At 46.4% G+C, this 23,933-nt stretch overlaps 1 protein-coding gene across 1 annotated transcript; it reads left to right on the top strand.

Annotated features, from left to right (window-relative positions):
• Positions 1 to 552: 552 nt before the first annotated feature.
• On the top strand, positions 553 to 23,647 carry FOXO4 (forkhead box O4). The gene is made up of 3 exons (XM_069811320.1): positions 553 to 1,101; positions 12,129 to 13,370; positions 18,242 to 23,647. Exons 1-2 carry the CDS (start codon positions 703 to 705, stop codon positions 13,350 to 13,352), a joined length of 1,623 nt encoding a protein of 540 aa, XP_069667421.1. The 5' UTR covers positions 553 to 702; the 3' UTR covers positions 13,353 to 13,370; positions 18,242 to 23,647.
• The last annotated feature ends 286 nt before the right edge of the window (positions 23,648 to 23,933 follow it).

The following is a 23,933-nucleotide window of genomic DNA, read 5'->3' as shown; positions in this document are numbered from 1 at the left end:
AACGCCTAGGGGCTAGGAACCGGGGCGCGGGGCCGAAAAACTTCCAGAGGGACTGCGCCATACAGCGTCCTGGGCGGAGCCAGCCCCGGGCGCTGTACGGCGCGGGGTGTGCTGGGGCCCTGGAACCTGGTTGCTACGGTTCTGACCAAACGACCAGGCCCGTCACGCCTTGTGCTGGGGTACGTCCTGGAAACAGGCTCCTGTCCGCGACGGGACAGTGCGAGGGAGCAACACTCCCGGGCCGCTGCGCGCTCTCGTGCGGGTGGAGGAGCTGTTCCCGCCGTGGGGCTCCCGGCACGGCCCCACCCGCGCGGGGTCACCGGGCCCTCAGACCGCTGTCATGGGGCCGGGCAGGTTATGTAAGTGCGGCCGCCGCGGTGCCCGCTGGGAGCTGTAGTCGCGCGGGCGCACCGCCTGCCACGCTCGCCCGTCGGGGCCCCGCCCCGCCCCCGCCCCTCCAGCGCGGGGGACGCTGGGTATTGTAGTCCGCCAGCCACGCCGTGCCGCTGGCCTCCGCCCCGCCGGGACTACCGCTCCCGGCGTGCCGCGCGCGCGCAGGCGCAGGGCGCGGCGCTGCTCCCTGGTAAACAGAGCGGCGCGGCGGTAGTGGGGCCCGGGTCTCACAAAGGGGTAGTGGGCCGGGCCGATGTGCGGCGGCGGAGCGGCTCAGACCCGGCGGTGGCGGCGCTGAGGCGGGCGCCCATGGCGGAGGCGGGCGGCGCCGCGGCGGCGCCGGACATCGACCCCGACTTCGAGCCGCAGAGCCGGCCGCGCTCCTGCACCTGGCCGCTGCCGCGGCCTGAGCTGCCGGCGGCGCCGGCGGAGGCGGGCGGCGCGGCGGGCGCGGCGGAGGAGGGCGCAGGTGGTGCGGCGGCGGGGCCCGGGCGGGCCGAGGGGGCGCGGGCGGGCGGCGCGGCGGCGCGGAAGGGCGGCTCCCGGCGCAACGCCTGGGGCAACCAGTCCTACGCCGAGCTCATCAGCCAGGCCATCGAGAGCGCCCCCGAGAAGCGGCTCACGCTGGCGCAGATCTACGAGTGGATGGTCCGCTCCGTCCCCTACTTCAAGGACAAGGGCGACAGCAACAGCTCCGCCGGCTGGAAGGTGCGCGACGGGCCGGGCCGGGGCGGGAGGGTCGGGCCTGGCCTTCGGCGGGGCGCCGGGGCCGGGGCGGGCTGCGCGGCCGGGCGAGGAGCGGCCGCCCGAGGCTCCGTCTCGCTCCCCCGCTGCCGAGGTGGTGCTGCCGCCTGCGCCGGCCGGCCGGCCGCCCTCCCCGCCGCGCAGCCCCGTGCTCACCTGTTGCTCCTCATCGCCGGGCGGGCTCTGCGCGCTCGACGTCGGTGCCAGCGCCTCATCCCCGCCCCTCGCTGCAGCGCGGCGGCCTGGGGCTCAGCGCTGCCGAAAGCTGCTGAGCTGGTGCAGGTTTGTCCGCCCGCGAGTGCGGGCTAGGGTCCTCTCGGACCCAGCCCAAGCTCCGGCTCTGTGCAGCTGGAGCAGAGAGGAGTGGGCTTCTCTGCGTGGGTGGTTGCAGCGTGGCCTGTGAGGCTGCTCCTTGTGCCCTTTGTGTTTGGAAAGTTTTCCAGGAAAGGAGCGAGGGTCTGCTAAAAGGCTGTAGGTAAGCTTCTGTGCAAGACGAAGCACCAGTTGAAGGGTTTTTAAATACAAGGCCGCAGTTCTTTGTCACCTGACTGTGCTAAAGCTCAATATAAATAACTGTTTCATAGCAGGCATTCTTGGCTTTCAAGAGGCTCCCTTTAAAAAGGGTGCTGTGTCCCAGAGCAGTGGCGGTGCTGCAGCTGTGCAGGGACTGGGGACCTCTGCTGGAGTTTGGAAAAGGGAAAGCAATGTATTTCTCCAAAGTTTCGGCGTTGTCTTCTCGCTCTGGAAATAGGCACGTGCAAAGTTCTATTGAAAGAGCTAAACTCCATTTCCGTCTTCTGCAGGTGGCAGCCTGGTGGTCCCATTCTCTTTAGTCAAAGGAACTCCAGCAAAGAGAAGAGGAGATGTGAGAGCTGGATTGCGAAATAGTCCCTCAGGCTGTCCTGATATATCATAGTGGATGCCATGGTGACTGGAGTCTAAAGAGTGTGATATTGCTTTCGCTGCAGACTGGAATTACACTTAATGCCACACTCTCGTTTGCAGTGTACCTCTCCGTTTGCGGTGTTAGTTAGCAGTTTGTCCATGCTGCAGTTCTGCGGCAGCTTGAGCCAGTGTGGTTTGGGGCTTCCGTGACTCCAGCCACGCATTCCTCTGCCTATGTGACGAAGCAGTAAGTCAGCACAGAGAGTTAATTTTGCAAAAAAGAAAATGGATAACTTTTTCTGGTAGGTTAGCTTTCAGCTAGCTCAGCTCTCTGAAGTGGCACACCATGTGGTTGCATGAGTGCGAATGTTTGCTCAAATGAGGGTAGGAACATGGTGAGAGGGACGCAGCTGTCACAGCTTAGGCTGGCAGAGGTCAATACAAAACTTTTCACCCTTGCCATTTATCTGTCTCACTGACAGTTCCTGGAGAGTGCATGTAGTTTGACAAAAATTGACTTTTTTTTCTTCTTTGTGCACACTGAATCCTCTTTATTGAGTTCTGATTTGGGATAGCGCTTGGGTGCATTTTCTTCAGAAGATTTGGTGGTCTCACTGGAAGATAGTTCTTGCTTCCTCAGGCTAGGCGTGCTGTCCTGGTCCTGCTGCTGCTGTGTGGAGTCACATTATTTTGGCAGACAGTTTGTGGAACTGGTGCGTTTCTTCTTCAGGAATGTGTCTGTATCTGTTTGGCCTGAGACTAAAGTTCAGTGTGGCTTCTGAAATGCATCCCCAGATGTCATGGCAAAGGTGGAATATAGTGAAGTGTCCTGCCAGACTGGGTGCTGGAATAGGTAGACTTCTGGCTTGATTGAGTATGGCTGTTCTTTTGTTACATTTGTTCATGTGTAATGGGACCATGAGTCTTTGGTTTTACTCTGTGTTTTAATCACGTATCACTTTTGGGAAACATATAGTTGGATTTAACTTGCAGAAAGGCAGAGATGAGAATTTGTGCACATACGAGGGTTGAGGTCCCTGCTCAGATGCTGTTGTTGTAGCTGTTCTGTGATGACTTTTCAGCGTGAAATTCGTTTGTAGTTTTTCAGCCTGGGAAAGGACTAACTCAAGCTGGCTTTAGTAGGGGAAGAGAACAGAAACTTCTTGCCAGGAAAGATGAGGGAGGGCAGAACCGCAGCAGCTGTGGTGGGAATCAGTCTGCCTTATGATTAGGGCAGTTTAAAACCCTTGACTTCAACCAGCAAACACAAAACAATGATAGAAATACAGTTGGAACTGTTTAAATGCCTGGAAAAATTCTCATTAAAACTTGCTTTCATTTTTAACAAATATTGTCAAAGTTTGGCTTGGTATGTGGGGATATGCGGTTAATCTTACATGCCCAGGAGCGGCAAAGGGGGCTGTGATATATTCCCTCTGCTCCGTTTTCTTCCCTGCTCACTCTCTCAAATCCTGTTGGCAGGGCTTGGCAAGATGCGTGCCCTATCGCGTGTGACCATAAAGCTCTGAATTCTAGTCTTGCTTTATGTTAACATGCAGTTATATAGATTTGCAACAGGTTTGGGTTCTTTTACTTACTTTAGTCTATTTACATCAAGGTGCATTAGATAAAGGCAGGTTAGACATTTACAGTTTTAAAGATGTGGAATCAATCAAATCAGTTTGATTTTGTGGACTTAGAGTAAATTTAATAGGTGCATGTTTTATATTTAAGACAAACTGAATAAACAAAAGATGTGCCTTCAGTTAAGGAATGGACCTGCCTGGTGTTTTGTTTTCACTGTTCCTTGGTTTTTTTAGAACTGTGAATCTTTCCTTTTATTTTTTTTAATTTGTAAAGTAAAAGAAAAACTTCTTGAGTTGTCTTGGCTTTATTGACTTCTCAGTTTTGAACTGAATGAGTTTGGGTAAAGGAAATTAATGTGGAGCTGCTGCTAAATGCTGATGTAGCATTTTGATGCCTGTTAAAGATAGTACTACAGCTCCTAGAGTTCTGGTATTTCTGTGTTGTTTGGGCAGAGCCATACTGATAATATGTCTTATTTGTATGTAGTGTAGTTCTAATAGAGAATTTAAAATGGGAAATCAAAAGGAATGTGTCTTTAAAAACTTTTTTAAAAATCTACTTTAGTTAATAAACTCATTGTTGCTTCATAATTACTTTACAGCTGTCCTACTCCACTATACAATTGGGGGAAATACAGCTGTTACAGACTGCCAGGGTGTAACCTCTGTGAATTCCGGAAGAATCTGTGTTTTGAGGAAGGTGGTGCTTGCTGTTCTTGAACTGCTTCAAGCACTTTGTAAAGGACGGATTTGCTGGGTGTGCAGTCTGTCCTTTCCCTGCAGTGATTCAGCTGAAGTTAAGAATTAACCAGCCTGAAAGGCAGAAGTGTCCTTGCAGGGGTGTGTCGTGGGGCTTCTTGGTAATCCTCCCCTCGGTGCTCTGCAAGCTGCTCTGTGGATAAGAGGGTAATTCCTTCTGGCTTTGAGATTACTTGGGGGAGGAAGGTGTTGAGGGTTTTGAATAAAGTAGAAGTGTATAAACCCCGCTGAAGCAGTTTGGACTGGTTGTTGCATTTCTCACATCCATGAGTATGAGTTAAGTTTGACACAGTGAGGAGCAACGTTAAGGACTAGTCTTTCTCTGTGAAACATTCTGTGTGTTCTCCCAAAGCTGTTGTCTTTCCCTTTGTAGGAACAGAATGAACTTTAAAACCATCCTTTTCACCCTCCAAAGACACTTCACTGAAGCAAAAATCAGACTTTTCCTATGCGTGCAAAGTAAAGGAAAGAACAAATGATTCTGCAGTATTGCATTAGTTATAGGAGGCTGAAGTCACACCTCTGCATTCTGGTACTTCTCATTCACTTTGATTCAAATGTGTACGTATATATATACACATACATATGTGCAACAACTCAAGTAGCTGTATTACAAATTAAAAATTACCAAGCATTCAGCTTGTCTGAAACAGAAGGTGTCATCCATCTGCAAACTCAGCTAGCTCTTAATCTTTATTACAGTGGACAGCATTTTACTTTAAACCCTTCCATTCCGTGCTTGTGTTATATGCCTGTTGCCCATAGTTGATATTAATCGCTGACCAGATGGATTGGGAGACCTAGCTGAGGGCTCCCAGGTGCTTCCTTGCATGTACTCTGCAATTCAGTTTATGATGATAGAGTGACTTCACCGGCTTCCAGTGCCATAGTGCTGTCTCTGAAGGTCCACGGCCTCTCCCAGAGCTGAAGGTGTCTGACCTCCTGGCAAGCATGTGCAGAGCTCCCTCAGGTTAGAGCAGCTGCTCATCCTGTGGCCCTCTGAAGTTCCTCCATGAAAGAGTAATAGGCCAGCAGACAAAAGCAAGCCTCTCCAGTCTTCTGGACTATTTCTGCTGTGCTGCAGCTGGTAGGTTCTGCCATGTTATCCTTAGGCCCTGCAAATAAATTCCCGTTCAGTGGGTACAAAATTATATGAATACTTGTTTTGGTAAAGATGAAAAGTTTATTGTTCATTGGTGTGTTGACTGCTGTTTAGCCAGCTTTTGGTTTTTTTTCTGTTGTCAGATCTACAAAAAAGCAATGGTCAGTTCCTAAAATAGTCACATTAGCTGTTTGTTTATATCCACCTGGGCTGTGCTGGAGTGTGCCTGTATCCTTGAAGATTTTTTGGCTCAGACTTGTCAGAATCATAGCTTCTTAACATAGACAGGTAAGGGCCAAATCACTTATCAGGAGAGCTTTCTTTAATTTCACAAAGAAACCCTTTATCTGGAAAGGAACATCTGGTGAGAACACTTCACACAGGTTTACTTTTGATAATGATAATTTCAAGATGGTGGTTTGAGAAGACATTCAAAATATTTCCCTGTCTTTGCTCACTGGGGCATAACTGACTTGATGCCAAAAAGCAAAAAGAAACATAAAACTTAAACTCCACATCTTGGCTCTGAACAAAGCGTGATTCTGTGCAACCTTCAGCCCAGTGCAGGTTTGTGCATAGGGGAGGCTCAGTCCAGAGTCTGGGTCTCTCTCTTCTGCACAGAGCCATTGACCTCAGTCTGTGAAGAAAGAAGGTTACTTTCTGTTGATTGCGCTGAGAAAGCCCATAGTGTTTACTCCTAAGTTCACATGCCTGAAATTATGCAATTCCCTGTGAAACCTTCTGACACTAGAGATGAAGAATTGCTAAATCGAATAGTGATGGAATAAATGGAATAGTGATGTATTGCTGTCATTACTGGTACTTAATTTGAGTCCAGTTAATCTTTAGTGATGTTGTACGTGCTGCTTTCCATTAAATTGGGATTATTTTGGTTTCTTGGAAGTTGCTGCCCTGCAAGGGGAGGGAGGGTCTGGCTGTTTGAATCCAGAGTAGCTGAGGGTGGGTGGAAACTGCTGGACTCTTGCAATTACCTCATATGCCCCCAAATGTATTCCTGTGGTGTTAGTGCTTAGTCCTGGCAGCAGGGAGGTGTTCTCTGTCTCAGCTGCTGACAACCTAGCTGGGTTTCCTTAAAGCAGGGAGGAAAATAACAAACAGAAGCTGAAAGACAGTTGTTCAGAGGCTGTAGTGAAGAGTCTAGCATGGAAACCTGAGGAGCATGGGTAGGTTTTGTCCATCAGTCTTTCTTTTAACAGAATCTTTTACCTTATAATCCCATTAATCCTTAAATGGTCTGGCCATAGCAAGTAGTCTGGCCTAGGTGAGGGCCTGGTGAGGAGGGAGGAAGGCCGCTGGGCATGGCAGAATGTTGTGGACAGGAGGGTGGTGAAGTGCTGGGTGTGGAAAATGAGGCTGGTGGCAGTGCATGGGAGCAGGATGATGGTGCAAGTGTGGGGTCACCAGGTGTCCTATTTTTCAGGTGGGATAAAACTTAATGATGAGTGGTCAACTGTGGTGAAGGCCTACCATTGCAATGTAGAGGCATATACTTAGCCCTTGTTAAAGTGGGCTTCTCCCAAACAAGGTGTAATGCCCTGAGTAAGTATGGAAGTGCAAGATTTATTTTTTTCATTTGAAGCCTTATGGAATGTAGATGTCCCCCTCAAAAGTTGGGGAGAGCTTGTCTTTTGGCAAAAGTCCATCTGCCCTGTGCCATGCCAGTCAAATTACCTGAAGATTTTGCTGCTACTCTTTCGTGCTCCCTGCCAGTCTGTTCTGGAAAGCTGCTTTGCTGAAAGATTATTCCTTACAGCACAGCTTATTTACCAGGCAGTCGTTGGAGAAAGCTGCTCCTGGACTGCTGGTATTACTTGTTCCAACAAGTTTCTTCTGTACTATCTAATCCTGAACAGCTTTTGTTGTATATGCCTGCCTGTCTTGGTAAACTTGTAGATTGCCTCAGTCTTTGCTTTGTAGAGAGCTAGGATTTTCTTCTTCTGGGCTCCCGTTGAAAGATTACAGGAAGGAAGATGTTCTTCCTAGGATACAGCTCCCTGTCTGCAGAGCTTGGTATCTGTGCTCACGTGTGCCTTCTGGATGGAGATTGCTGGGGAAATGTTTTAGCTCCCTGGCTCTGGAGCAGTTGTTTACTTGCTGGAGTGTAACTTTACAAAATCTCTGCAACGAAGACTTTCCTGAAGCCTTTGGAGCCAAGTGGCTGGGTGAGTGCTGAGACAGGCGCTGACAAATGCAGCAGGCAGGGCGTTCTCCCCTTGCAGCCTCCCAAGAATGCCATGGCAAATGATAATTCGGCACAATTATAGGTCTGGCTTTGGAACATGGCCCTGTGCTGGGATGTGACCATGTTCTTTGTATGCCTCCGAGGCAGTGAGAGTGTATTACAGGCAGCTGCAGTGATTGCATATATTATTTTGTTTTTCCTGTCACTCATTTTCTTGAGTGAGACTTTTTGTTAAGAAATCTGGTGCATCTGTGGTTTGTAGTAGAAACTGGACATTTCCCAGGAGAATGGGCCTCGCCCTAGGGAGCAGTGATTGAAAGTCCAGGCAAATGTGGGCAAGCACAAAATTTTCAAGGATAGCTACTGTTTCTTCTGTCTTTCTCAGCATAGTTGTGCTTGGCCCCAAGTGCCCTGTTAGCACAGGTCATGCACCACTGCTGTGTGGACAAGCTCTTTTGGGCAGGGCACAAGAGCCTCCTGCTCCTGTCACATCAGTGCCTAGAAGAAAGTACATCACAGGAGCATGAGTTTAAGCTTGTTTTTAGTGTGAGGAGCCTTAAAGTCTGAACAAACCATTCTGAATGTTCTGACCTGCTCTGAGTAAAACTTCAGTTTTATGGTAGATAACCTTGGCCTTACCTACAAAGCCATGCAGTCCCCTGGAAAGGATGTCACTGGCATTCTGTCTTCTATGTGACCCACGTGTGCATTTTTGATAGTATCTTGGTGTCTATGGCAGTAGTCCAGAAGGCTGACAGGGTGGGATAATTGCTTGTTTGTGCTGCCAGCTCCTGTGGCTAATTGCCCATCCTGAGACCAAAGCACTGTTCGGTGCTGGGCAGGGTCCACAGCAGCACTAGTGCTGGTGTGGGGGCAGGCCTGGTACAATGGCGAGGTGTGTTCCTGTCCTTTAAATAGGGCTAGGAGATTTTATCAAAGAAGAAGATTTAATGTTGTGGTAACTGAGATTTAGGAAATAGTTTTGTGTATGCTGCTAGCCACACTTCTGTGGCTGGTCTATATACCCTAGCTTGTACACACAGTGGTTGGGACCTAGTGAATGGTCCACCCTTCAGTGCACAATAAATGTCTCTAGCCAAACTTTGACTTTTTTGCGTAACATGTCATTAATTTCAGCATGGTTTTGTCTGAGTGTGGTTTACAGGACTCATCTTTGATCTGTGATGGATTAGACACACAGACTGGCGTTTCTTTCACTGCAATACTTAACATACAGCCACAAGAACCTCTATAAGATATCTGAATAAACAGCAGTAAGCACCCCTATACTAGTTGTTGAAGAGGTCCCTAAGGATTTGAAGGATTCCTGCCTGTGCCTCTTCTTTCACATCATGCTTCCTTATGGTCAAAGACTTTGCAGAGCAAAGACCTTGTGTGGATTGCAGGTGCTCAAACCAGCTGGGATCCTCATGCACTGCTGAAGTTGAGTGTCTAAAAAGTTAGTCATCTGTATGTTTCTGGTTTGAGTTGCTTAACATCAAGAAAGGAAATACGTCAGGGTTGCCTGGGTGACTGAACTCTGTCATTTCCTCTCCTGTCAGGTTTGACCTGGAGTTCTGTGATTATTTTAGTGGAATTGATTTGTCCGTTACTTTCTCAATGAGATTTGAGGGTGCCCTCCATATGTTAGGTGTATTAAATCATTCTAGCAGATGCATGCTTGTGCTGGGGAGCATGCAGTGTGCAAGTGTGAATCTCTTGTGCTGTTTCACAGCACCCAGGCTGGTAGGTGCATTTGTTCAGTTGTATTTTGGGACTCTATCAACTTGAGTCTCCAGTATGCAGGCAAGCTCAGTCATGCGGGTGTGTTATGGCTCTGGGTGCTGCTGCTGCAGTGGTGAGCTGCCTCGCAAAGTCTGCAGGAGAGGTGCAAAAGTGGTAATTTAGGCGTTGCAGTTTTGACAGCAGTTAACCCTAATGTAAGAAGTGTTTGGGTTTTTTCCTCTGCCTCCAGCCACACATTCTGTTCTCTTCCTTAGTTGTCGGCACTTAACCCCCACAGTGAGGTAGTTCAAAAAACACACAGAGATAACAGAGGCAGGAAAAGTAATTTTCAGGAAGGACAGGGCTGCTTTTATGTTGGGTTAGCTCTCTGAAGCAGCTCATAGGGTCACAGATGCTTGTTTTATGGGAGGAGGAGAGTTTGAAGATGAGGAAGGAAGGAGTGGTACAGCAGTTACCTGTTTCTACAGCTATTAGCCATTATGACAGTTTAGCAGTAACATGTAGAAGCACTTTGAAACTGTTTCATAAAAGGTACCAGGCTTTGCATATTTGTGTTCATGTGAATCCTAGTCTTATTCCAAGAAGTCTTATTTCAAGCTGCTTTTCAGCCAAAAAACTAGAAAACTTGATACTAAAATTGTCACTTGGGATACCTGAAGTGGTTCTGATTTTCTTGGGGTTTCAGTATTACTGAAATGCTTGCACCAGTGCAGTGTGATTTTGCTGACACAGGAATTAAAACCTGGCTATAGCCATGTGTGAGAAGAAAAAAGTATATAGTTAGCTGTGAAATTTTGAAATCCTGAACCTATTGGTTTAAAGTTCCATTTTAGTAAATGAAGCTAAAAATCAGGTGGTTGTGAGACTCCAAATGTATACTGTGTGTACAAGCTACTGGGTCATTCCTGATGGGACTGAGTGTCATCATGAGTTCAGGGATTACTTTCAGGAGACTAAATGAAGAATTAGTGAAAACCTAGTGGTTCTTATTGCTGCAGCAATATGCATTCAAAGTCATGCACGTTTATGTGGGGAAAGAGAGGGGGTTCTTTGGAAATGAAAGGAGCAACATTCCAGGAGACAGGGGGCCAGTCTGAATTACTTTTTTTGAGACTTGAAGGAAAAGAAAGCTTTATTTAGAGAAGAGGCCAGGCAGGAGTGTTGTATAGCTATTACTGTGAACAGCTTAAATAATAAAACTGTGTCAGAGCATTGACTGACACATGTTCTATCAGGCCCTGGCTCCACAGTAACCCTTGGGGTGCTCTCTGAGTAAGAGCATACATATCCTTTGATACCGATCACAAGCAGCCAGTCTTCTCCAAGTCCTCAACAGCCAAAAGTTAAAATGGAAGCTAACGCAGAGTGGTTCTCACATCTCCTTCCCTCTCCATGAAAACTTTCCACTTTGCCTGTATTGTTTATCTACACCTGCTTTGTTCTAGGATAGTAATTTTGGTGAGGTGGCCAAAATTAGCATCTTGAGGACTTGTCTGAGAGGAAGAGGGTGGGGAGAGGGAAAGCAGCAGGCAGGAAAGAACTATGTTCAGAAGTGGTGGGAAAGGATGATAAAAGCAGAGTTCACTTTGTTCAGAATTAAGAAAGCATGCATGAAAGCTGAAGGCTGCTATATACCTTTTAGTTTATATGAAAAAGATGTTGTTCTTGGACCACTGTTATGCTACCAGTGTAGCACCTTTTAATAATATGTAATTTGACCATCTGAACAAATTAAATGCAAGTATCAAACAAATGCACGACAGGCCTCATGGGTTTTTTACGGAGGATCTGCTCAAACAGTGAGATTATTGCTTGCCAGTTCTAAAATACCAGGGAGTTTATCAGTTGCAGGATGAAAATTCAGTTTGAGGATGGTGTACAGATATGTTAGCTTGCAGTTTCCAGCAAAGCTAAACCAAAAGAAGGTAGTTGGGAGGGGCAAGGAATGTGTGCCTTGCCAAACAGAAAGATGGGATAGGCTAAAACTGGCATGTACTGTGTGGGAGTGCACTATCTGCTGAACATCTTACCGCATTAGAAACACACAGAGGAAGGCGTACTGTCTCCTTGCAGAGTGAGGCGGGCAGGGTCCAGGATTAACAGGACTCTTGTTCCACAAAGTTTCTCTCATTTCTCTGGTTTTGGGATGAAGATGGTAATGGGCGTACTGAATGAGAAGTGTTTTGCCATTTCTCTTCACCCAGTCTGTTTGATTCACTGCTATGCTGTGCTCAAATCAGTCTGAAAACTAGTCATATAAAAATTAAAAACTTCAGCCAGACTTATGCTGTCTAATAGGGTTGGCAGAAGGATGGGAGCAGTATTAGCTCAAATTCAGTTAGGCTCATTTTGAAGTTGCAAGCTGTATTTGGGAATTTGCTTAGTTGCTCTATGGTATGCTTAGTTTTTTGCAGATTCTGTATGGTCTTGAAAAGTTCCTTTGTGTTAGTATTTTGCTAGTTGGAAGCTGCTAGTTGTCACGGTAGTTTCACCCTCCGTGCTGCAGTGAGACATGGCATTGCTTGCTAGTTGGTGTCAATCATGTGCAAGCAGAAGTAGCAGGTTTTTATGGGTATGTCTTTGTTATAACTTTCTTCTCTGGATACTGCCTGAATGTGTTTATGCTTGTGAGGTTTCTAGGTGGGAGGTGTGTCAACTGTCAGGTCCTCATATCTTGGATTTGTTTTTTTGTTTGGTTTTTTTTTTTCAGAACTCTATTAGACATAACCTGTCCCTGCACAGCAAGTTTATTAAAGTCCATAATGAAGCCACAGGGAAGAGCTCTTGGTGGATGCTCAATCCTGAGGGTGGTAAAAGTGGAAAAGCACCAAGAAGAAGAGCTGCCTCCATGGACAACAGCAGCAAACTTGCAAAAGTCAGGGGTAAAGCATCCAAAAAGAAGCCTCCTCTGCAGTCTGCTCCAGAATCCACTGCTGACAGTCCTGGCTCCCAATTCCCTAAGTGGCCTGGGAGCCCATCCTCAAGAAGCAATGAGGACTCTGACATGTGGAACACCTTCCGGCCTCGAACCAGTTCCAATGCAAGCACCATTAGTGCCAGACTTTCTCCTATCCTGACAGAGCAGGATGACCTCCACGATGAAGAGTTGCTTCCTTCTTTAGTGTACTCCAGTGCATCTAGCAATGTTCCACCAACTGTGACTGAGGAGCTTGAGCTCATTGATGGCTTAAACTTGATGTCTCCCAGCTCATCTGTGTTATCTACCCAGCAGTCTGCCTCGAGTGGTCAGATCCAGAGAGATTCCAGTTTTTCTTTGCGGAGCCCAAATTCAGCTGGTCAGACCACTACTTTTGGCAATTCCCTGTTTAACCCTGTTGATATCTCACTGCAAAGTTCTGTCAGCCATTTCTCTGCCCCTCAGACCTTGGAAGCTCTTCTGACACCCAGCTCTCCGCCTCCAAGGGATGTTATGATGACTCAGGTGGATCCAGTTCTCCCACAGACTGGTAACAGGATGAGCAGCCGAACTCTTCTGCTTCTAGGTGGACAAGCCGCCCAGAATAAAATGAGCTCAGGCAATCCACGAGGAAAGCCTATAGAGCAGCAGGCAGAACCAGTCAGTGCCAGCATTTTGCCATCAACACTTCCCATAGTAACATCTCCTCAAAACACTGCCAGCATCACCAGTTTGAAGGCTCCAGTTTCTGCAACAACTGCCCAGTCAGTCCAGCTGGGCAGTCCACTGCTTCTTTCTTCTGCTAGCCCTGCTCCCTTGGGATTGAACCAGGACAGGCTGCCTATTGACCTGGACATTGACATGTACATGGAGAACCTTGAATGTGATATGGATTACATAATCAACAGTGAACTTATGGATGGAGAAGGACTGGACTTTAATTTTGAACCCATTCTGTCTACTCCCAGCTATCCCAGCACCTCGCAGGCCTCCAACCATACCTGGGTACCAAGTTAACTTCAGGAGCACAAAAAGGTAGGTGTAGTTATGTAAAATGCTCTATGGTAGGAACAGCAGTTTCTGGGATGGGTCCTGTGCCTAGCTCTGCAGCAGTTAAAGATACCTCTTTGGAAGCGCTGGTGCTCTTTGAGTAAAAAGCTTCTGGGAGAGCTGCATTCCCTTGTAGAAGGAGAAAAAGCTGTGTAAAGGTAGGTAGACTTAACTTACCAGGTAGTAAACTCCTTTATGGAGTAGAGCAGCAACCTGAATGAAACTCCTGTTGTCTCTTGTTACCAAAGATGACTGCACTACAGGACGTTGGTCTCTGCCATGCAATGCCTATAGCTCTGAAGTTCACATGAGAGCATATGCTGATTCCATAAATAAAGACATGATCCTGTATATACAGAATGGTTGAACTGAGCCAAGCACATGCTGTGTTTCTATACGGGTTATTATTACCCTTGCAAAATTTTCTAGTATGTGTAGTTGCAAAGAGTGTCTGTGTCATGACTGCCTGCTTTGCCCTGTGTGTAGCAGGACACAATCACTCTCAGTTAGCAGACCTTCTGTCCTTCCCTTATCTGGGATAGTGTCTGTAAAGTCTGGTAAGCTGGTTCATCAGCATTAACTGCTGAATTGCTTATGTACCCATTATTGGAATGGGAATGGGGGACAGGAGTATGCAGTGTGAATGGAGGTGGAAGGAGAAAGGGTGCGTTAGTGCTATCCCATGCACAGCAAAGCTGTCTCTTCAGTGATCTTTCATATTTGCACAAAAATTTCTAGAGTCAGTTTGGCAAATAGTTTATATGAAAGCAAGGTTAAAAATGTCTTATTCTCTGAGGGTGTGTGACACCCTGATATGAAGAAGAATTAGAGCAATGGAGCTGAAGGCATACTTCACACTTGGAGCTCAGTTAGGTAACAGAAAATGGACAGTTTCTTTTATGGACTGGAGCATAGGCTGGATATTGGTTGGAAAGTGGAAGCCTTGCCAAGAGTATTTCCTGTTTAAGAGGCAGGTACAGTATTTGTTAAGTGTTAAAAATTCAACCCCTAATGCTGGCCAGCTGAGCAGGCAGAAGTAAGGGCAAATTGCAGATACTGCTTCAGTTGTGGGAAGCCCTTGAGCTTCAAGGTGATGGAAACTGAGTCAAATTATCATGTACTTGACCTTAATACTTTTTCCTAGGCACCTGAGTAACCTGGAGGTAATTTGGATGAGGTGACGTCTGGAGGCCCAATTCAACCTAAATTTTCTGGTGATTTCTGCTGCTGTTCGTGCTGGAGACCAGATATTAAGTTAAATATTTTTCTGCTCTGCCCCAGTAGAGCCACTCTAGACAAGTGCTTGGGTCTAGACAAAGTGAAATGCTGTCCTTTGAGCCAGTGGTACTTAAACCCTGTGAACATATTGATATACCACTATATATTGACTTTTTAAACACAATTTAACTCCTTCTTATTCCAAGTCCCACCACACTGCTTAGGATTTCATTTATTGTTCTGTCTGTACTTAACAGATCCCCTTACTGTAGGGAGAGGGAAGATCAATCAAGCTTTTCTGTTTCATTATGGGGCTTTTTATAGTCTTGTGCATTTCTTAACTGTGCTCTTACTGAATTACTGAGTGGCTGTCTTAAACTGAATATCTGAACTTCAGGTGGAATATGGAAACTCAGTTTTGATTTCAAAGACAAATTTGGTTGACAGAACATTGGCATCCTTCACCCACATTAGGACTGTTTGCAAGTTAGTGACAGAGGCTGTGGCCTTTTGAGCAGTGTTTCCACTGGATATTGTTCTGAGCTTTTGTGTTTTGTTTTTTTTTCATGCCATGCTAGGGCAGGCCATCATATTTGGGGTATACATTGACATTGCAGGGGTGAAATATTTGTCACAGAAGTGTTTTCAAAACATATGCAAACTGTTCTGCATTCCTGGGTGCATTAATTACCTGGGCTGGGTAGACAAGACCTCTCTCTACAGAATATCAGGCATAGATTATTTTTTTAAGAGCGTAAAGCAGAGAAGCTGAGGGAATGTTTATCAAAGGGTAGAGTCTAGTACTGGTGAAGATGTGACTGTAATCAAATGCTTAAGAGGGAGAACATGAGCTCTTAACAGCCTGGTTATGTTCTTGTTCCATATTATTATTCCATACTTAGCATGTGAATTGCTTAATCAAAACAGAGGAACGATCTGATGTTAAAAACCCTGGATTCGCTTTGTTCCATGCGTGAAGTTGAAGTGATACTTTCTGGGAAATACACTGGACACATGCTCACTAAGAAAGGAGTGAGATCTGGAACAAGTTCTGAACCAGTACCGTGTTTCAGCAGAAAGCATAGCTCCTACATGCCTCTTGGTGAACAATTCTTAACAGCAGTACTGCACTTGGAGAAGTGACACTCTGTTCAGTGTGCTTTGTTTCAAGCCTTTTATTCTGTCTTTAGATTATGTTTGCTTCTTCTGAGCTTTGCAAAGCTTTTCAGTTTTGCCTGTATCCTGGAATCCATGGAGTGGGATGAAGGGGAGCTTTTTCCCCAAAGGAGAGCAAGTATTGTGTAAAACACTGCCAAGACAGAGAGATGGGTCAGGTTTCTAAGAAAGGGGGAACAGGGCAGGCATGGAGAGAAATAGGAGTGTCCCTGGAGGTCAGGAAGGACCATGGGAAAAGGTGGCAGAATGTTTTATCAAATTTACAAGTTCCAAAGCCAAGTGAGCTACAGTCATCAGTGTCTGCACTCAGGTCAAGATTGTGTCATCTCTCCCTTCTCCGATTCTGTTACTGCAGTGAGTTATTAGGGTCCCTGTTTGGAAATCACTGTTCAGGGAAAGCATGGCTGCCACTATATATTGTTCCAATGTATATTGTTGCAGTGTGACAGGCTTTTTTCCTTTCATATCCTTTCTGTGAATGTGTTTTTTCCATGTTAAATTCACATTGGCAAAAGCTAATCTAAGTGATCGCTAACCTAAAGCTGTCCTTCTGAGTAGTTACTGTGGGCTTAACCTTTAGATTTCTGGGTCAGTTATGGGTGTAACACTGAGCAAAAACTGTTCATCAAAAATGCCAGTGATCACACTCATTTGAACACCCAGAATGAAACTGGAGCTGGGGAAGTATTTATCTTTGTAGGCAAGAGAAGATCTTTAGAAATAAGTACTTGGTCTCTCTGCAGCACTTGTGAAGACACAAGCTAGTTGATGTTACCCGTGGTGCTCAAAGCTGATGTGACTTTATCCCCTTCTTGCAAGTTAAATCCTAAAGAGCTTGTCCACAGCTTCGCCACAAGTCTGTTTGAACCCTTTGACTCTTTACTTGGAGATTAGAGATGAAACATTGAAACTTTGCCTCTGCCCAGCAGCAACGCAACACCCACAAACCTAGTTATTAGCCACAGAGGAAGAAAGTCAGCATGTGAATACTTTCCTTGACTAGGAAAAATAGAAATTGTACAATTTCTGCTGCTGCTGACTGGTAGCTGTGGCTCACTTAGTTGTAAACCTGCCATTCACTAGTTAAGGCGCTGGATGTGCAAGCCATACAGAGTGACTTACGGGTGCCTTAGTGAGCAAGGTCATGGAAAAGGGGTAGCCACAGCTGGAATTAGATGGTGGCATGCAGATGCTCAATCACGGGCAACCACTCTTGCCTTCAGCACTTAATGCAATTGTCCTCCATTCTGGTCGTGGGAAGTGTGGGTGGCCACCCGGCTGTCTCTGAGCAACTCAGGGACTGCTCATCTACCTCTTTTATGTGTTTCTGCAAGCCAGTAGGAGGAATAACTGGGAATAGAATTGCCTCTTTTGTACAGTGGTACAGTTTGTGTCTCATTGAGTATAAAGTCTGTCCAATGTTCTGGTGGACGTTAGTTACTTATCTTTAGTTTTTCAGTTAGAATCCCTAAAGCTTCATAGCCTGGAGAACTCTTTATCTCTTGCCCAGCTTGGTCTGGACTCGTGGTTTTCTTGCTGTGCTCTATCTAATTCCCTTTGCTCCAAACACTGTATTTTTGTCTACCAGAACATTAATAAATAAAACCCCCATCAACTTAAGTTTCCTGAAGTAGCCTGTTGCTCTGGCTTCTGTTTTAAGTTACTGTCTTTTCTTGTTCAGGGCTAATTCCCTCTTGTAGCTTCTTTCTGTTTCCACAAGTTTATTCATGCTCACTATTACTGAATGCAACTGTTGGGATGCCCTACATTTATCTCTCTATTCTGCCTTCCAAAGTGGATCATAGGCCTACAGTGGAGGTTTTATGTCAGTGTCTTAAATCTGCTTAGACCTATTCCAAGGCTTGTTTGAACGAGTTGTGGTAGCTTTGTTGAGGTGAGGCAGAAAACCTGAGAAGGGATCTTTAGACTTGCAGGGAAATGAAGTATCTAGAAATGTTTAATTACTTGTAGGTGGATATAGAATTTCTTTAAGTGGGTGAGCATAAACAGTTGTAGTGTGTGATCTTTAAAAATCCTTTTTTTTAGTCCTTTCCCTACCAATTGATATTTGTGGTTGCTTAGGGTGAAGAGTAATTTTTCTCTTCCTTGCTGCTTTCCTGCAATGCCTCTTGTGCTAGCCAAGTCCTTCTTTAAACCTCTTTATCTTGCAGAGCTCTGTTGGTGCTGTCAGCTTACAGGAGGAGTGCTTACTTTTGACCTTTATGCTTTTGTTTTGTCTTTGTCTCAATTGTACTCTGAAGCTTGGAGCTGAGCAGTTGCATCCTCCACTTGACTCTCCATTGATCAAGGTCTCTTATGATCTGTGTTTGTTCTTTGCTGGAAGTTGGCATCCTTTTTGCAGCAGAGGCTGATTGATAGTAATTAACTCCTTATCTATGCATCCAGGATTCCCACTGAAGCTGAGATCTAACCATTCACTCTATTTTTTTTTTTCTTCCTAGTGTCCTTCAGGTTTTGAACATTGGGTTCTGACTTCACTTCCCACCCCTGGCAGAGAAAAGAATGGAGCACGTTGGATTTGGTTTCCCTGCACACCACACCTTGGGCAGAAGGGGCTGCCCACCTGGGAAGAAGGGGCAACCTGCATCTGGCAGCAACAGGAAGAGTTTAAAAATAATAATCCTGTTATGTGCCATGGCTCTTCCTACAAACCTGACCCTGCCTTGGACCATCTGGAGAAACCCTGGGCTCTACATGTCCGAAGAGGAGCCCTGGTAAAAACCTCGGCCAGAAGACTCTGTGCCAGGCAATAGCATTTTCCCATGTGAAGAGTTCGGTTTGCTGGAGGAATCTCTCAATGGCTATCCTCTCTCTGCTATGGCAGAAAGTCTCCCAGTGCCTCGGACTGGCGGAGGGCAGGCTCTGCTCTCACTTGGCTTGCCCTCTGGGACAAAGTAGTTGGATGTTTTCATTAAGCCACCAGATGTGCACTTGGTATCCCACAGACTTGCAGAGGAATTGGAAGGAGCTTGTTGGTGGAAGCCCTGTGGGAAAAGGGTGCAGTATTTCAGGGGTTGGTTTCAGTGGTTTCAGCGTGCCCATCTCTGGAGCGCCCATTTGTCGTTCTGCAGGGAAGGGTGGTGGTTGTGGTGCAGAAGGCTTCCTCTTGTCCACCTGAGTGGAACAGGAGGACATTGAGTTTTTCACTGTGCCAACTGAGCCCCATTGAATCAGAAGCACGTTTCAAGAAGTCCCTATGCTTTTCTCAGCACTTTCCTGACACGCCATGCTGCTGTAAAATAAGCACAGGTGCTAATAGCTGTTTCTGGGACATAAAAACATCATTTTGGCTTTGTTTCTGATCTGTCTTGCTACAGCAGAGAAATGGAAAGCCTGGGTGTGGCCTTAACAGAGCCCTGGTTGCTTTTCAGAAGGGCATTTTCTATAGATAAAATATTTTTTTACTAATCTGGGAACTTTCTACAGTGAATATGAAGCCAATGTTAAGTGTATCCCCATTAGATGTATTAGGCATCTCTCCCTCTGAGAAGGTACCAGTGACAGACTTCTTTTTCAGAGCTGTATTAGGAACAAATGCATTTGATGTTTGATAATGTATATGATTGAGGGGAAAGAATTGGCAGGTCCCCGTGGTTTCAAACCGCCTTGGGGAAGAGTTGTACATTATTGTAATCTATATGTAAAAGTAGCTGCAAATTACATAGAAGCTTTTCTAAACCTTTTTAAATATATATTATATATTTTAATTGAAAATGAGATTATTGGATAAAAAAAACCAAAAAAACCCAAAAAAACTCCACATTTGCTGCATCTGTCCCCTTGATACCAGATAACACTACAGTATGGAAGGGGACAGGCCTAAGGCATTTTGGGCCAAGAAGCTGAAGATGTCATTGGAAAAGTGGGAAGGGCACCACAGTGTAACTGGGGAATGGCTGCTCTCCCCAGAACAGGCGGAAGGTGCCTGTGTGGCATGGCATTCAGCCACAGCCACTCAGTCTCTTTCCCCAACTGGGCAGTCCCACCAAGCCAAGAGCACAATGTTAGGGAATGCTAATCATTAACAGCACGCTCATTCTCAGCTAATCCCTTAAGTAGCTGGACTGCAGCTGATACATAGGACAGATTCTCTAGTCTGCTAAGAAGATGGTGTGGACTGGATCATGCTAGATCTGCTGACACTCTGGGTTGCCCTTATGGAGGGCACAGTTGGTTTTTTGGTAGCTCACTTTCTGGTTTCTGAAGGTTTTTGTTTTCTTGCTGAAGTTTCTGCTACTGCTGGGGAACTTGAAGCCTGTAGGTACACCTTTGCAGATGTGCCTGGGATCCTGTCCTGCCTCTTTGTTCTTGCAGGACAGAAGCTAGGAGTCAAGAGGTTAGTTCAGAACATCAGCTGGCATGTTTCTGCCACTTTTTTGGTGTTTGCAGTGGCAGGATTTGTGGGAGACATGCTGCTTTCATTGTGTTCTGGTGGGCTTGGTCTGGCAGAAAGCCTTTCCAATCCTTTCTGAAGGTGGCAGTGGCTTCTGTTCAGAAGGTTTATATCATGCAGTGCTATGAGACGTACTGTTCTACCACCTTGTCTGCTCTGTTTTCATAGGTTTCATTTCATTTTCACTTGAGCGGAGATTGGAACAGGAGCAGTTTGTCTGATTACCTGCAACAAGGAGTATTCAACAGTCTTATTTTTAGGATGCTCTGCCATCAAAGCTTTTGAATAGTTTGATAACCTTTGCTTTGAAGGCTGCCTTCATGGCAGACCTCATGGTAGTATGTTTCAAATTTACCCACAGTCTGCATGTCTGGCCATGCCTCATTGTAACAAACAAACAAACAAAAAGGCAGACCCTGAACTGGGATCCCATGTCTTGCAGACTTGAGTCATGGATGCCCATTCTCACTGCAGGTAGTTTATTACACAAATAGATGGACACCATTTCCACAAACACCTGATGGCATGTGTTGCCCAAATGAATTGGCCATTGTGGGCCGCAGCTAATGGGTCTGGTGGGATTTGTGTTACTTGGCACATAATGTACCACTTTGTCAGCTTGGGCCCTGAGGGAAAATGAATCCCATGATCTCCAGAGCAAGTTGACTGGCTGCCTGTGCTTCACAGCCATGTATCAAAGGACAAGACATCGGTATGTGTGGTCATGTTATATGTGAATCTCTAGCTCGTTTCTCATGAAAACAGAACCCAAAGCAATAGGGAAGACAATATTAGTAACCACTGCTTCAGACCTGCAAATCCATGGTGAGCTGTTTCTGGCTGGGTTGGTCTGTGGGGAAGAAGTGCTGTCTTCAGGCTGTTCCAAGGTGTCCCCTAGGTGTGACAGCACTGGGAACCTGGCCTGATCTCTGGCTGCAGAGAGCCAGGCCCTGAGCACTCAGGTAGCGCCCTGGAGAGATCTGACATACTCTCAGCTAGTACATGTCCTCAGCCTGTTCCAGTTGAAGGAGCTGCAGCCCAGGTACACCAAGGCTCATCGTGGTTGGTGCCCTACAGTGTGAGTTCATGAGAGACTCTGTCCTTTTATTAAGGAATAGAGCACCTATCTCCACCCCACCCCACCCCCCCCCGCAATGCTCCCAAGCTGGCCTCCTGGCCACAGCACTGGAGACAGGAGCACCTCTGGCTGGAGTCCTGCTGTACCAGTCTGCTGATGGTGACATCTCTGTCGTGCAGCACTCTGTGCAGGTGCTCTCTGTCTCCTCAACACAACAGGAGCTGGCAGTGGTTGAAGAAGCCTGAGAATGTGCTAGTGCTGAGGATGGTGTTCAGAAGACTAACGGTGCTCCAGGAGTGGTCAATAAACCATGAATGTAATGCTGCAGGCTCAGGCAGGCAACTTAGCTTCTCGTTTGTATGTGTAGCATGTTAGCTTGGATCATGGGCAAAGAGGGCAGGGATGCAGAGAATCAGGAGTTCCCCAGCCCCTTCTCAAATAACTTTACATAAACTTGAGCTTTTCTAGCCTGGGACATTTCCTCATAGGACACAGGAGACTAAAGTTCCTAAACTGCTGCTTGCTGAAAGGCTGTACCTGGCAGAGGGTTGCTCAATACTTGTCCAGTTTTTTGTATTCTTGCCCAAAGTGTTTGCTGCTGACTGCTGCTGGATTCAGGATAGTGTCTTGGTGGACCTTCATTCTGCATTAGCACTGCAGGCCCTGTACTTGTGGGCTGGTTTTTGCTCAAATGAAGGATTGGGCTGGAATTTCAAGAGCAGCTGTGAGCTGGGTCGGGAGGGGCCAGTGACATGGGGATTGATGCTCTGGGATTAAGTACCCTGAGGGGAGTGGACAGGGGAGTCCTGGCATGAAGCCTTACATTGCGCTGTGTGCATTTTCCTTGTCCTCGCTGAGCTCGGGTAACAAGTTTCTTCATCTCCAGAAGATCAAATGCCATCTTTCACAGAGTGAAGCCACCATGCAGCTCTGGGTTGCGAAGGAGATTTGGGTAACTAGGCCCATGGAGCCTAGCAGGAGGCAGACTTGATTGCTTTTATTTACACCCAGGTTTAGCAAATTGCTTGAGCCTTCTTTATAACTTAAGCATATTTTACTATACTCCCAGCTTCCTGTGAGAGCTTGGAATATTGAAAGCTTCTTGGAGCCCTTAGTTTTCCATGTTGGTGTGTCTAAAAACATGTCATCCCCCACCCTGTGCTGCTTTAAAAACAGCAGTCAAATCATCCTGGTAAGTGAGAGGAATGAAAGCAGTGGGAGCGTTCCAGAGCCCAGATGTATTCATAAATGAGGCTCATACTAGAAGCAAGTAGCACTAACCAGCTTTTCCAAAGGAAATGCCTAGAAAGCTTTTACGTAGATCATCATTTGTTAATTTTCTTACTTAGTTGCTTATTTATAGCCACACTCAAATGCTTCAGGGCTAGCCTTGCTCCAGGAGTGAGAAACCTGTGTCTGGTGCCACAGGTCAGAGTGCCTTGGGAGTGGTGTCCTGGATTGTCACCAAAATAAAGTGCAAGTCTGGACTCATTATCAAAAAAAACCCCACAACAAATCAATCAATTCTGGGACATCAGCATGAACAGGGATAGCTTAGGTTTTGCCTCAGTTGCATGTCTAATGAAAAACATGTTCTAATTAATGTGAGGAGAAGCAAGCAAGAGGTGACTCCTGAAGCCTGAAAGATCTGTCCCTGTGAAAGCTTGGTAGCATGTCCCACCCGTCACCACAGTTGCTCACCCTTCAAGAAAGGGATCCCCTCTCTTCAGTAGCCTTTATGTCTCTCCCCACACCATGATGTGTCTCTAGTTGATGGAAACAACCTCTGATGGAATCAAACTTGCATCTAATATCATGGTGTAAAGCAGGGAGAAGGGGCAGCAGAAGCTGAAAGTGAAAGAGCTGATGGTGTTGCATTTATGGTTCTCTGGCTGAGGCAGCATTATGGTGTGTGGTTGAAGGGGATGTTTGCAGCTGGTGCTGTGGTGCTCGGTGTGGTGCTACCCTGTGGTGCTCCCCAAGGTGTCTTGAGAGGTTTGGCTATGTAGAAGATAGGTCACTTCTCCTGAAAGGTGCCTTCTTCATAAAGCAATGGGGATGGTTCCATGAAATGATGCTTCCAGCACAGTGGAGTCTTCACCTGGTGTGATCCCAGGAAGGGTTTCTGCATTGCTAGCACAGACGTCTGCTGCACGCAGGGCAGGCACCACTAGCTGACATTTTCCACCCTCTGCACTCTTTCACCCATTTCTCACAATAAATTTTTTTACATAGTAAAACTCTGCTTTTGTTTGCTCTCTGTAGCAGTGTAACTTCTGAACCATTACAGGCTCTTTGTTACCATCTGTGCTAGCAAGACTGTAGAATGTGCTAGACTAGGGGGGAATGTTTGACAAATAAAAACCTGTAATCCTCTGCTCTGTCTCATGTGGTTTGTTTTGTTTCCCCAGTGAGGACCAGTTATTTTTTCTTGCCCTTGGCTTCTTTCATCTGCCCTTCTCACCTGTTAGGGCAACCCCTAGGTGAAATGCCCCTTAGCTGGCCAGAAGTGGAAGGGTTGCAGTGTGACAGCCCACAAAGATTCCAGCGTGCTCTGCAGTCTGTAGAGCCTCTTGTTACAACTTGCTGGCAGTGTGTGGGGACCCATGGGGTTGCCAAGCCCTAAAACTGACCCTGGGGAGTTTTAACTTGTGCAGGACTA

The sequence above is a fragment of the Haliaeetus albicilla genome, chromosome 23 (genome assembly GCF_947461875.1).
Source record: "Haliaeetus albicilla chromosome 23, bHalAlb1.1, whole genome shotgun sequence".
Taxonomy (NCBI): Eukaryota; Metazoa; Chordata; class Aves; order Accipitriformes; family Accipitridae; genus Haliaeetus; species Haliaeetus albicilla.
This window is presented reverse-complemented; position numbering and strand designations above follow the sequence as displayed.